The following is a 13,767-nucleotide window of genomic DNA, read 5'->3' as shown; positions in this document are numbered from 1 at the left end:
GATCCGGATCAGTCTTTGCCATTTGATAGAACACCCCATTGTAAATCCCTGAGTCAAATTGCATGAGATTTGCACAATTCCCCCATATTGTGATTTCCACCATAAATATTAGTCCCATATTTATTTGACCTATATTTTAAGATTCCTTGACCATGAAAACATACCATTAGCAACTGGATTCATAATTATATCCTTATTAGTTCAGTAGTTATTCACGAAAATCACATTTCTCGCAATGGCGGTTTTCTTCTGGATCTAGCTCCTTAAGTATTAAAGCTACATGAAATCTGGTGGCATACTCCCGATGCAGAACTGACTGAGCTACATGATGGCGCTTGTCAGAAATTTCTACCTTTAATATTAAAGGCACAGTAGGCCAAAAAGTAAGGGCACCCCCATTTTTTATATAAATTGAGATAAAATCCGCCTTCTGGATCAGATCCGGATCAGCCTTTGAAATGTGATAGAGGACCCCATTGTCAATTCCTGAGTTAAATTTCATGAGTTTTGGTCAATAATTAAGTGAGATATTGGGAAACGAAAATTTTGGCCCCATTTACCACAATGTTAATGAAAATTTCAAAGTGATCCAGAATCCAGGATTTCTTCCGGATCACCCCCAAAAGTTAATCATTTCTTCCTTATCCCATTTCCAACAAACCCTGAAAATTTCATCCAAATCTGTCCATAACTTTTTGAGTTATGTTGCACACTAACGGACAGACAAACAAACAAACCCTGGCAAAAACACAACCTCCTTGGTGGAGGTAACAATTAAAACTATTAAAAAAGATGTACAAATTAGCTCTTATTCAAAAATATAGAGCTCAGGATTGGCTTAAAAAATACTTGTTTAAAAGACTAGGATCAATATTGGTAGTTGAGATAAGGACATGATTTACCTGAAGTAAATTAAATATGTATTCTCTTCTGTTGTATATTTAGCAATGATTACACTGAATTTTTTTTGTTTGTTTGTTTGTTTTCATATGGAAACATTGTGTCAATTGTAAGTAGGGTTAGGCAAAATAAGTCTGAACTTCAGCCTAAACCCTTTCAGTCGCATTGTATATGGAGCAATGGATTCCGAAATGCTCCCAAATCGGAAACCTTAGGGAAGGCGGAGGTTCTTCCAACTCTGGCTTTGTACCTGTGACGCTTCTCCGAGCTGCCATACTGTTTCACGTTCAGCATGTGTATGATGCGTAGAAATATACAAATATTGCACTTCGTCCACCCTGCTCCACTTTAAGGTTCGTGAGGAAACTTAAAGCAAGTATTTGCATTCTTCACATAGGCTACATTACCTGTTCTGCCTAATGTTCATAAAAGGTCATATTATTAGTTTATTTATTTGAGAAAATTGAAGAAAAAATTACTTTTCCAACACAATTTATTATTTACTGAACATAAAGACAAGTGTCTACAATCACTACATTGGTTTCTATGTTGAGTTAATGTTGCAGAATATGACAGTTCACTACAGATGTTCACTACAGAGCCTCTGTATGTCCAACGGAGTCATATGTGATGACGATGAAAAGCTGAGAAACTGCATTTTTGCTTAATTATTTCATTATGTTGATAACATTAGTGGTTCAAAAGTTCTAAAGTATTCCAGACCAGTAGATACTCTCGGTCTTTGGTGATCGTTTAGGTCTTTGAGGGTTAATCAGACCTATATTAACATGGGATATTACTGTTTTTCTATCCTGTAATAATGTGTAATGATTGTATTTGGTGGTTTGACAGCATTTGCTTTGCCATTCAAAAGGTTGGCAGCGTTAGATGGAACATTTCCAGGATAATGTCCAGCAGAGAAGTTACCAACATTTCGCTTTGTGATGGGATTAAAAACTGAATCATAAAAATGCCTGGATTTTTGGAGATTACAGAGTCTTTTAACAAGAGCGTTCGTTTCATGTTGTTTTAACTTGAACGCTCAAAAGCATCCGAAACTTGCCGTAAAAACTAAAAGTTTACCATCAAGCGAAGATTACCAGGTGGAATCTTTTAGACAACAAACAACTGACATTTTTTGTTCATCAGAGGGCGAACCCTAAACATGCAAATCTAGTTTTGATGTTTATCATTGCCTTCGTCAAACCATCACAACCTAAAACAACTTGCTAAACAAGCTTACGCTCCGATCACATCTCGAAAAATGCGAGCGGTCTGAGGGCTTTTAAACGCTAGACAGAAATAAGGCAAGAGTACCGCTAAGTAGTAACTCCTAAACAATACTGTGTCTGTTATAAATGAGTCAACATGTGTGACTATTTGTTAGGAGCACTTGTTTTCAGTGCCCTTAGTACTTCCTCTCAGCACACTGAATAGGGCGGGTATATGGTAATGATCCTTTTATGAGATCCCCTGTGAGATTCTAATCCTCTGAATTGATAGACAAATGAATAGCATCCTGTCTTGCGTTGCTCGTCTCGTGTTAAACATAACTGGAGGGCCTCCACTCAAGCGGCAGGGGGCATTGTACCCGGCTATCAAACACCCATTAGGCCGAGCGCCAGTTGCCTGTCAACTTTTGACATTAACTCGCCCCAACGTAAAGTCATAGACCTGGCGCTGAGTGACACATTGAAAGCCGTCGTCTCGTTCTGCTGCATGAGTGATGTTTTTGTTGATCTCTCAATCGCGCCCTTATTGTGATGCCCTTTTTTTTTATACCTTTCTTCTCTTGTACGCCGACTTCCTCGCTTTCTCCTCGCTCTTTTTGTTTGCGGGTAGCCATTAGCCATATGGTGGCAAACAGGCACAACAATGCGCGCAAAACAAAACAGAGGCTCAGGAGGGAAGCGCTTGAATTTGAAAAGGGTGTAACTCTGTGAACACGTTGCGGACGAGGCGAAGAAGAAGGAGGAGGAGGAGGAGGAGGAGGACCTTGGCTTTGCCCCGGCCTCTCTCTTCTCTCGGGTCCGACGTGGCGTGGGGTTGGGTGGGTTTGGGGTGGGGGGCATTATTGGCAGTGTCAGGGTGTAGAGACGGACGAGGATTTGGAAGAGTCAAGTGCTGCTGAAAGGGAAGTTGTTGGTGGTCTGCGGAGTTGCAGCAGCTGCCTCTGAAAACAAACGGAAGAAATAAGAGAGACAGACAGGGGAGTCCGGTGGAAGGCGTGCGGGCTCCTCACTTGTGGGCTCCTCACTTTTTTTGTGTCCCCCCGCTTTAATCTGTTAGTGGAAAAAGTGAGGGAGAGAGAAAGCTTGGCGGTAGCCCATGGGTGCCTCCCCCCACTTTACTCCGGCCAGCTAAACTAGGAGTTTAACACCCCCCTCGTACCCTCCATCACCACCACCACCACCACCACCACCTCTCCCGCTTACTTGTTCTGTATTCAGCCTAGGTGCTGAAGTGACAACGAGCTATTCATTGTGGAGGTAGAGAAAAAGAGAGGAAAAAGACTGTGGATCTCTCCTGTGTCTATTTTTTTTTTTTTTTTTTTTTTTTTTTCAGGAGGTGGGGGAATTCAGAAAAAGGGGGGGTGGGGTGGCGAGAAGGAGGCATATTACTGAAATGGTGATATACGATAGAAAAAGGGGGCTGAAAGAGAAAGTAAAAGAGTGAGGGGAGAAAAGAGAGGGAGGGGCGAGTAAAAAGTTAGCACCGAGGGGAGAGGGAGGGAGTGATGGAGGGAAGTCAGGGAGAGAGAGCTGGAATCACAGAAGGAAGGGAGGGGGGAGAGAGAGAGAGAGAGAGAGAGAGAGAGAGAGAGAGAGAGAGAGAGTGGGCTACCATGCCGAATGAGCAAGAGGCGGAGAGGAAGCAGAGCTCCATCAGATGAAATGAGGTGAAAGTAATTCAGGCATTAATCAAGCCAGGGCAAAAGGGAGGTATACTGTGTTTTCTCCCCCCTCTTTCGCTGCGGAACTGAAAGGCAAGGTGTGAATGAAGGAGCCTACAGTGGCCAGCAGAGAAGCACCACTGGGTCACAGCATCAAATCATGTCCGAGTCGAACACCACTGCTGCTTCCACTGCAGACCAGGTCAGTTCACGCAGTTCTGTTGTTTTTATGTTGTTGTTTTGTTTTTGTTTTTGTTTTGTTTTCCCACTCCTATCAGAGGCTTAAGGATGCTGATGTTTCCTCCTTCTTAGCGGCTCCTTACACATGCTTCACCGGGGGGTGGGGTGGGGGATGCTGTTAAGACTTAGAAAGAAGTCTTCTAAGGATAACAAATCTGAATATATCCCAAGTTCCGGTCTGATGTATATCATCTTTAGCTCCTAAATCGGAAGTAGTTTAGAGGGGAGTTTCTAAGAGCAACTGAGTGAGTGTGTGTTTCTTGGACTATCAAAGCAACGATTGTTTTGCCCGGAGCTGCCTGGACAACGGTACAGGGTCCTGAAAGAATTGAATTCATCAAGACGAGCTATTGTCTATGCCGCCTTATTTTTCGGTGATCATTCAGGGGGTCTGTGACGACTCAATACCCCCCGCACCACGTGAGGAGGGGGATGCAGCTCTTTAAAAACCCGACCACGTGTGGCGGCCCTGAAAAGTTTTTATAAGTAATTGCAGTGGGAAGCCCGGGCAGCGCTGTGAGAGATGGGGTTGGTAAGGAAGTGGGCTGGTCCGCCGTGTGTGTGAAAGAGAGTGACAGAGTAGAAAAGCTGAAGTGTCCAGAAAAGGCTGATATTTATGCCCCCCCCTACCCCCTACCCCTTACCCCTTTCTCCAACCCCACCAACTCGCTTTAATCGCACACTTTGGCACATACATCCTTGGTTTTAACTCCGGAATGACTTGGAAACACAATTAAATCCTCTGATCTGTTTAAGATAAGATATACAGTTACTTCCCATTATGGCAGGTAAAGACAAAAAAGTGTGCGTGCGCGTCTTTGTGAGTGTGTGCACATCCGACCTTGCTGCCGGATTATGTTGTTAGCCAAGTCCTTGTCTCTTGTTTCCGATTGCTACTGTCAAGGCTGAGTCAGCTCGCTCTACCTCTGTAGGCAAGTACATGCACAGAGACACATTTTCTCTGCCCTGACGTTCTCAACGCTTCTGTTAACACCTTTTGTCACCTTAGTCTGACCTAGAGGTTACCGACGTAGACTATTTACACCATGCAATTATCCTCTAGCTCACAGGTGTCAAACATGCGGCCCGGGGACCAAATCAGGCCCGCCAAAGGGTCCAATCTGGCCCATTGGATGAATTTGTGAAATGCAAAAATGACCCTAAATATATTAACAATCGATAGTCTAAAAATCATTTTACATACACATATAAACCAATTAGATCTCAATTGGGTCAGACCAGAAAAATACTGTCATAATAACTTATGAATAATAACAACTGCAGGTTTTATCTTTGTTTTAGTGTAAAAAAGTAAAATTACTGTAATTTTACAAAAAATGGGAATAACCTGAAGAAATATGAACAACGTGAAATGGCTTGAGACACTTTTGTCAGTATTATACCTGTTATTAAATGTTTTGTGTATTTGTAATTGTAATGTAAGTTGTAATGCACATGTGTAAATGATAAACTGATAAACTGATGCAGAATATTGTTAAAACTGCACTTATTTTTCCTAACACATTTCAAGCCCAAATGTAAAAATTACACTGAAGATAATAACAATCAATAATGTAAAAATCATTTTACATACACATATAAACCAATTAGATCTCATTTGGGTCAGACCAGAAAAATACTGTCGTAATAACCTATAAATAAAGACAACTGCAGATTTTATCTTTGTTTTAGTGTAAAAATAGTAAAATTACATGAAAATGTTTACATGAACAAACTATCCTTTTTACAAAAAATGTGAATAACCTGAAGAAATATGAACAACGTGAAATGTTTTGAGAAAAGTAAAAGCAATTTCATCAATATTCTACCTGTTACTAAATGTTTTGTGTATTTGTAATTGTAATGTAAATTGTAATGCACATGTATAAATGATAAACTGATAAACTGATGCAGAATATCGTTAAAACTGCACTTGTTTTTCTTAACATATTTCAAGCCAGTTGGATGAATTTATGAAATGCTACAATTACACTGAAGAAATTAACAATCAATAGTGTAAAAATCTTTTAATTTCAGGTTCCATACTTACACATATAAACCAATTTGATCTCAATAGGGTCAGACCAGAGAAATACTGTCATAATAACCTATAAATAATAACAACTGCAGATTTTATCTTTGTTTTAGTGTAAAAATAGTAAAATTACACGAAAATGTTTACATGAACAAACTATCCTTTTACAAAAAATGTGAATAACCTGAAGAAATATGAACAACGTGAAATGTCTTGAGAAAAGTAAATGCAATTTTGTCAATATTATGTGTATTTGTAATTGTAATGTAAGTTGTAATGCACATGTGTAAATGATAAACTGATAAACTGATGCAGAATATTGTTAAAACTGCATTTGTTTTTCTTAAGACGTTTCATGTTCACGTTATTCAGATTTTTAAGGAAACCATGTAGATCTAAACATTATCATAATGTAATTTAACTTTTTTCACTGGTCCCGCCCACTTGAGATCATATTGGGGTGAATGTGACCCCTGAACTAAAGTTTGACACCCCTGGTATAGCTATTAAAAAAAGCTAATGGAGACACATCCGCCGGCCGCTTTATTCAATACACAAAAATAACTGTGCCACCTTTTTTTTTTTTTTTTTTTTTTTTTTTTAATAAGGTGGTAGACACACAAATATGCACAAATGTTTTGAGCACACAAACTACACACTATCATAACAGCTGCTTAAACTGCTCACAACACAAAATCAGGAATGGAATAGAGTTGTGGGTGGAAGGTTGAGGATATTTTAGAGCTGCATATGGTGTTTGTGTACAGCATATGCAGGTAGTGTTTGTGTATTTGTGTACATGGAGATAGAAAGAAAACAATTATCCAAAGCAGCGTGCAGAACTGACAACTCTATACCAGTCCACGTGCTAATCCGCTGATTCTGGACAGTTTAGATTTGTTAACACATTGTATTTCTGCCAAAGCTTTGCAGACTGACTGATATGTGGTGTTGGGGAAAAAAAATCCTTACAGTGATTTGGATGGAGAGTTGACATACATGATTCTATTTCTACAGATACAATATCTTTATTTGTGCAAAAAATCTGCTTCATGGTGCATCGTGTTTACAGTACATTTACATACAGGACAATGTTATCTTTTAAAAAAATGTGGAACTGGAATAAAGAAAAGCGGACTTAATTATCCCCAAATGGAAATTCTATCTCTGCATTTCACCCATTCTTCATATTCTACACACACAGCACCTAGCCTGACCTGGTTTTTGTAACTGGGTCCCATATTTTGGTGTATTTAAGTCATGTCATATCTGTCATGTTCAATTATTATCATTAAAAAAAACTCAAATGCAAATGTAACTGATTTTATAGCTTCAAAATGATCATGCTTCTTCTTCTTCTTCTTCTTCTTCTTCTTCTTCTTATTATTATTATTATTATTATTATTATTATTATTACTATTATTATTCAGTTGACTTTTATGTGTTTAATCCTGACATTTTGACATAATCTGTGTGTAAATGTTAGCACAATTGAATATATAAGAACACAACAGGTTATTTGACTTATATTCATTCATTTTCCAAACTATTTAATCCTCATGAAAGTCCCTGGTGACTTATATGTAATTTTGCTAAAATGGAGATGAAATGATGTTACATAAGCAATCCACTGATGTGTTCTATACAGAGCATTTCAGCATAAATATAAATGTAATGATGTAAACAATTTTATCGGTTAACTTCTTCTTCTTCTTCAAGGCATCTGCTGATGTAAACTGTTTAATACCTGTTGATCCATTAATCCTATCAATACATGTAAATAATTGGTGTAAAATGCAGTTTGTCATCTTTTCATTGTGACATTCAGAGGCTCCACAGTGAACATGGAAACACCGTCATCTTGGATCGATGACATCTTGTTTTTACATTCAGTTAATTATATATTTGCAGAAAAAAGTCATTTTTTTCTTCATTTTTCTCTGGTTTTCATATGATAACCTTCAACTTTAATCTGAGCTTTTATGGATATTTACATGATCAGTAAATTAAATATAGGAAAATACCTCATTTTCACTGAAAAATGCAAAATACAGAGGATAATGTTATAATAAATTGTGATGAAAAGTTAAATAGAGAGAAAAACATCATTTGGGAACTGCCACAAGAGTAGCATTGGATCTTTATGGGTTAAGGTGTATGTACAGTCACAGAAAAAATTATTAGACCACCCCTTGTTTTCTTCAATTTCTTGTTCATTTTAATGCCTGGTACAACTAAAGGTACATTTGTTTTGACAATATAATGAGAACAACCAAAATAGCTCATAAGAGTTTAATTTCAGAGCTGGTATCTATCCATTTTCCATGGTTTTCTTGATAATAACCAAAATCACTTCAGTTCTTACATCAATATCTATGGCATTGTACTGACAAAAACAGTGCTTTTAGACATCCCATGTTTTCTTTTCTGTTTTAGTCACATGATACACACAGGAGTTAGTACTTGATTGTATAACTATTGTTTTTGATGACTTTTGATGGTCTAATAATTTTTTCCGAGACTGTACCTCCATTTATCATATTATCTTCTCCATTTAGCATTTTTTTCTGTAAAAATCAGGTATTTTCTAATATTCTATTTAAATTTTCAGCAACTGTATATGGAAACTATTACCTGACTTATACTAGTGGTTACTTAACCTCCTGAGGCCCAGCAATACATTTTTGTCCTCTGTAGGGGACAAAAGTTTGACAGTTTTACTTAAAAAAAAAAAAAAAAAAATGCTGTCCATTGTAAAGGATGTTCCATTAACAAATAAATAAATAAATAAAAATAATTTTAAAAATGTATCTGAAAAAAATGTTGCATTATGCAGTTTCCGGTCAAGACAATGGTTTAATGTAAAAAAGCTAAAATTTTCCCTTTCCTGCATCTCAGGAGGATAAAGTTAATAAATAATAATATTGTATCACAATTAATGATGAAATCTAATGTCAGTAACGTGACAGCCCTTTTTGTATTCTAAATTTTTACAGAGATAAACATACTCACATGCATCACAACAACTGTTTTTTTGTCTGGTTCCCTCAGACATGAATCCGCCAAACACAACCCACATGAACACTGAGTGACGAGGTGGTCTGCACTCCCACAACTGAAGCCCACTCATTGTCTTCATCAAAATGAGGTTGTGTTATGTATATAGTACCTCAGCTGGCCGAGCAGGAGCGCTTTTTTTTTTTTTTTCCATTTTTTCCTAAAGCATAAATTGCCTTAACAAGCTATCACTGCAGTAGTAATGGCAGTAATAGGAGCTCTACATGCAGCAATGCCACTGGGTTAACTATATTCCCCTTTTGTGGTTGAGTAGCTCATTTTCTAAGTGTCTAGTAGTGGTACCGAAAGAGCGTTCACAAAGTACAGACTGAATAAAACTTGGAGAAAAATCAGAATAGTTCCCTTAAGAGTCGTTGGTAGCTTCATGAGCTTCTATTTCAAGTATTTCACAACAGAATATTTGACAAATTAAGTCGAAAAATCTTGCAATACTGACCTGAAACGTTGTCAGAAAGGGAAATATTGTTGTGGTGTTTATTGTAAGGTGACACTGAAGTCAAAAATACATAAGCAGTGCAATTCTTTTTGACATTGTATTCTGGCAGGTTTTTCTCACAGAAGATTTTGATTGCTGAAAGATTGCCTCCGTGTTTTGTTATCTTCAGAATAAGATACGTCTATCTATTTTTTAGGCCATTGTCGACAGCAGCAAATATGTAGTTTAGGTACGGCGAAATAACTAAGAGTCTAGACCGCGTGTTGTCCAAATTGCTGTGTAATTTGGGTCTTTTTTCTTGTTGTTTTGGTGTGATTTTTCTGTTCTCTATCACTATTGTTTGCCACCCGGATCACCCAATATCCTGTCTCTCAAAAGTGGTTTGTCTGTCTGCAAATAAGTCAGATCAAAGCTCCTGTTCTTTCATTTCCTGTTTCATTACTTGGGTCACAGCCTTGGACTCAGCGGTAGTCTAACCTCACACTGTTGGGACAACAGACTGAGGTCATGTGTGAATTCAAGGCATGCTTCACTAATAATTGGAGTAATAAGGAGTTTAGTTAGATCTGGTAATTGCTAAGTGAGCGCTTGTGATTGGCCTTGACGTTCTTTTACAGAGGGATAGATCGGATCCGATAACGGTTGCATGTTCGGACATCAGCTGTGATGCTCTGTCACTGCTATGATTTCATGTAGATTTATTGGTAATGTCAGTGTTTTGAGCTAATATATTACTACTAGCATGTTTGAGCTTATTTAAGATTATTTTGTTATCTTTATTGCACTTTAAAGGAGTTATATTTTGCTTTTTTGAACAGAATTATGCATTTTTAAAACGTTTCCCTGTGGTCTACATGAACTGTAAATGATATCCTTGGGTCTGAATTCTTTATTAATTAAACTTTTCAGGTCTATCTTCAACCCTACACTGCAAAAATCCAAATCTTACCAAGTGTATTTTTCTCATTTCTAGTCAAAATATCTCATCATACTTAAAATAAGACATAATCACCTAAAGAGTAACTTTTCAGTGAGATATAAGAACTTATTTTTAGACAACAGATCTGGAAAATCTTACTTCAAAAACTCTTATCAAGATAATTTTCACTTGTTCCACTGGCAGATTTTTTTGCTTGAATTAAGAAAAAAAAAAAAAAAAAAAAAAAAAAAAATTGAATTAAGCAAAAAAATATTGAATTAAGCAAAACATATCTTGAATTAAGCAACACATATCTTGAATTATGTAAAAAAAAAAAAAAAAAAAAAATCGTGTATTAAGCAAAAATACCTTGAATTAAGCCAATAAAATCTTGAATTAAGCCAAAAGTCCTGAATTAAGACAAAAAAAAATCTTGAATTAAGCAAAAATATCTTGAATTAAGCAAAAAAAAAAAAAAAAAGTTGAATTAAGCAAAAAAAAAAATCTTTAATTGAGCAAAAAGAAATCTTGAATTAAGCAAAAAAATCTGCCAATGGAACAAGTGAAAATTATCTTGGGAAGATTTCTTGAAATAAGATTTTCAGGATCTATTGTCTAAAAAGAAGTTCTTATATCACACTGAAAAGTTACTCTTTAGGTGATTATGTCTTATTTTAAGTATGATGAGATATTTCGACTAGAAATGAGAAAAATACACTTGGTAAGATTTGGATTTTTTCCAGTGCTGTGGTCTACATAAACTGTAAATGCTCTGCTTGGGTCTGAATTCTTCATTAATTCAACTCCACAGGTCCATCTTCAACAATATTTCTGAGTAATGACACCAGAAAGGTCGTTTTGAGCGCTGGCCCTTTAAATGCACATGACCCCGCCCCCTCCAGGTTGTTGACTGTGTGCTCTGTCTCGTTCAGCCACTTGTATTCGTTAATATAACCAACAACTGAACATTTTAGGTAATCGGCTCAAAGTTTGGAAATATTTTCAGTTTTTACAACAACCACTATTGCCGACAAACAATTATGTCGTATACTCTGAGAAATATTCATCGGAAGTCTTGACCTTACATGCGCAAATGTTGTCATGTAACTAGTATAAAACGTAACAAATTACGAAGGAATTAAAACATGCTGTAGAAATCCACTCAATTTTTGCCGGAATGAATATAAAGATAGCTTTGCAGCACCTGGAGGGTTCAAATTCAAACTTTTGGAACTATTAGTGTCCCCAAATACACAAATAAATGAACCAAAGACTTCTAAAAGTTAGTTTAGCTAAATATGACCCTTGTGATGCACTTTCATTTGTCTTGTCTTGTCTTGTATGTGGACATTGAAATTTGCGACCACTTTTTGCTTATTTTTTTGAAGCTTAGCATTTACTTCCAAGTCCTAGCTTGGAGGAAAATAATAGCGTTAAAATACTGACCCAAATTATGTCTTTCTATATAAGCAGATTTTCTGGATCAGTGCATACCTTGCCAAGAAGCTAATGAGGCCTGTTGTGTCGAAAAGTACAAATTCTTCAGCTGTAGAGGCATTCAGCCAGAGCGCCATTGCAGATCACCACCTACCTTTGTGTTTATGTCTCTTAATATGATTGTACACAGACATATTTAGCCTGTCTGCCCTGCAGGCGGTCATGCTTTTAGCGGCTGTTTAGCAGGCTGATGAGAAAGGTCTCCAAAAATAATCCTTGTTAGTTTAGTTTAAGCAAAAAATTATCATATGCTTCACTTCTTTTTTTTTTTTTTTTTTTTGCAGGCACACTGAGTCATACATTTTATCAAGATATACTGAAAGTTACTGAAACAGAAACACGTGTGAAACATCCATGGATGTCAAATATAATGTTATGGTAGCTGCTAACATACAGTTCACTACATTACATCTAGTGTAGGAAGCCAGCAGGGCCCCCCCCCACACACATGCACACACGCACGCACACACACACACATTATTTTTAGACAATAGATCTTGAAAATCTTATTTCAAGAAATCTTACCAAGATAATTTTAACTTGTTCCATTGGTAGATTTTTTTTTTTGCTTGAATTAAGCAAAAAATATCTTGAATTAAGCAAAAACAAATAAATCTTGAATTAAGCAAAAATATCTTGAATTAAGCAAAAATATCGAGAATTAAGCAAAAATATCTTGAATTAAGCAAAAAATATCTTGAATTAAGCAAAAAATATCCTGAATTAAGCAAAAATAATCTTGAATTCAGAAAACATAAATACATCTTGAATTAAGCAAAAATATCTTGGATTAAGCACAAACATCTTGAATTAAACAAAAAATCTTGAATTAAGCAAAAAAAAAAAAAAAAAAAAAAAAAAAAAAAAAAAAAAAAAAAACTTGAATTAAGCAAAAGAAAAAACATCTTGAATTAAGCCCAAAAAAAAAAAAAAACCAAACAAACAAAAAAAAATCATGAATTAAGCAAAAAAAAAATCTTGAATTAAGCAAAAAAAAAAATCTTGAATTAAGCAAAAATATCTTGAATTAAGCAAAAAATATCTTGAATTAAGCAAAAATATCCTGAATTAAGCAAAAATAATCTTGAATTCAGAAAACAAATACATCTTGAATTAAGCAAAAATATCTTGGATTAAGCACAAACATCTTGAATTAAACAAAAAATCTTGAATTAAGCAAAAGAAAAAACATCTTGAATTACGCCCAAAAAACAAACAAACAAACAAACAAAAAATCATGAATTAAGCAAAAAAAAAAAATCTTGAATTAAGCAAAAAAATCTGCCACATATTGAAAGTTACTGAAACAGAAACATGTGTGAAACATCCACGGATGTTAAATATAATGTTATGGTAGCTGCTAACATACAGTTCACTACATTACATCTAGTGTAGGAAACCAGCAGGGCCCCCCCCACACACATGCACACACGCACGCACACACACACACATTATTTTTAGAAGATAGATCTTGAAAATCTTATTTCAAGAAATCTTACCAAGATAATTTTAACTTGTTCCATTGGTAGATTTTTTTGTTGTTGCTTGAATTAAGCAAAAAATATCTTGAATTAAGCAAAAACAAATAAATCTTGAATTAAGCAAAAATATCTTGAATTAAGCAAAAATATCGAGAATTAAGCAAAAATATCTTGAATTAAGCAAAAAATATCTGGAATTAAGCAAAAAATATCTTGAATTAAGTAAAAATATCTGGAATTAAGCAAAAAATATCTTGAATTAAGCAAAAATATCTTGAATTAAGCAGC

The 13,767-nt window shown here is 35.9% G+C and overlaps 1 protein-coding gene across 2 annotated transcripts in view; it reads left to right on the top strand.

Annotated features, from left to right (window-relative positions):
• Nucleotides 1-13,767, top strand: part of slc6a9 (solute carrier family 6 member 9) — a 192,117-nt gene that overhangs the window by 46,975 nt on the left and 131,375 nt on the right. The window contains exon 1 of one of the 2 annotated variants that reach the window (XM_030159835.1): nt 3,768-3,995. The exons of the other annotated variant lie outside the window; for it this stretch is intronic. Coding sequence (XP_030015695.1) covers nt 3,954-3,995 — 42 coding nt within the window. The 5' untranslated portion in view covers nt 3,768-3,953. Of the gene's footprint in view, nt 1-3,767; nt 3,996-13,767 lie in introns of those variants that run through there. 2 annotated transcript variants of the gene reach the window in all.

The sequence above is a fragment of the Sphaeramia orbicularis genome, chromosome 17 (genome assembly GCF_902148855.1).
Source record: "Sphaeramia orbicularis chromosome 17, fSphaOr1.1, whole genome shotgun sequence".
Classification (NCBI taxonomy): Eukaryota; Metazoa; Chordata; class Actinopteri; order Kurtiformes; family Apogonidae; genus Sphaeramia; species Sphaeramia orbicularis.
The sequence above is the reverse complement of the archived record's forward strand: the minus strand, read 5'-3'. Positions and strand labels throughout refer to the sequence as shown.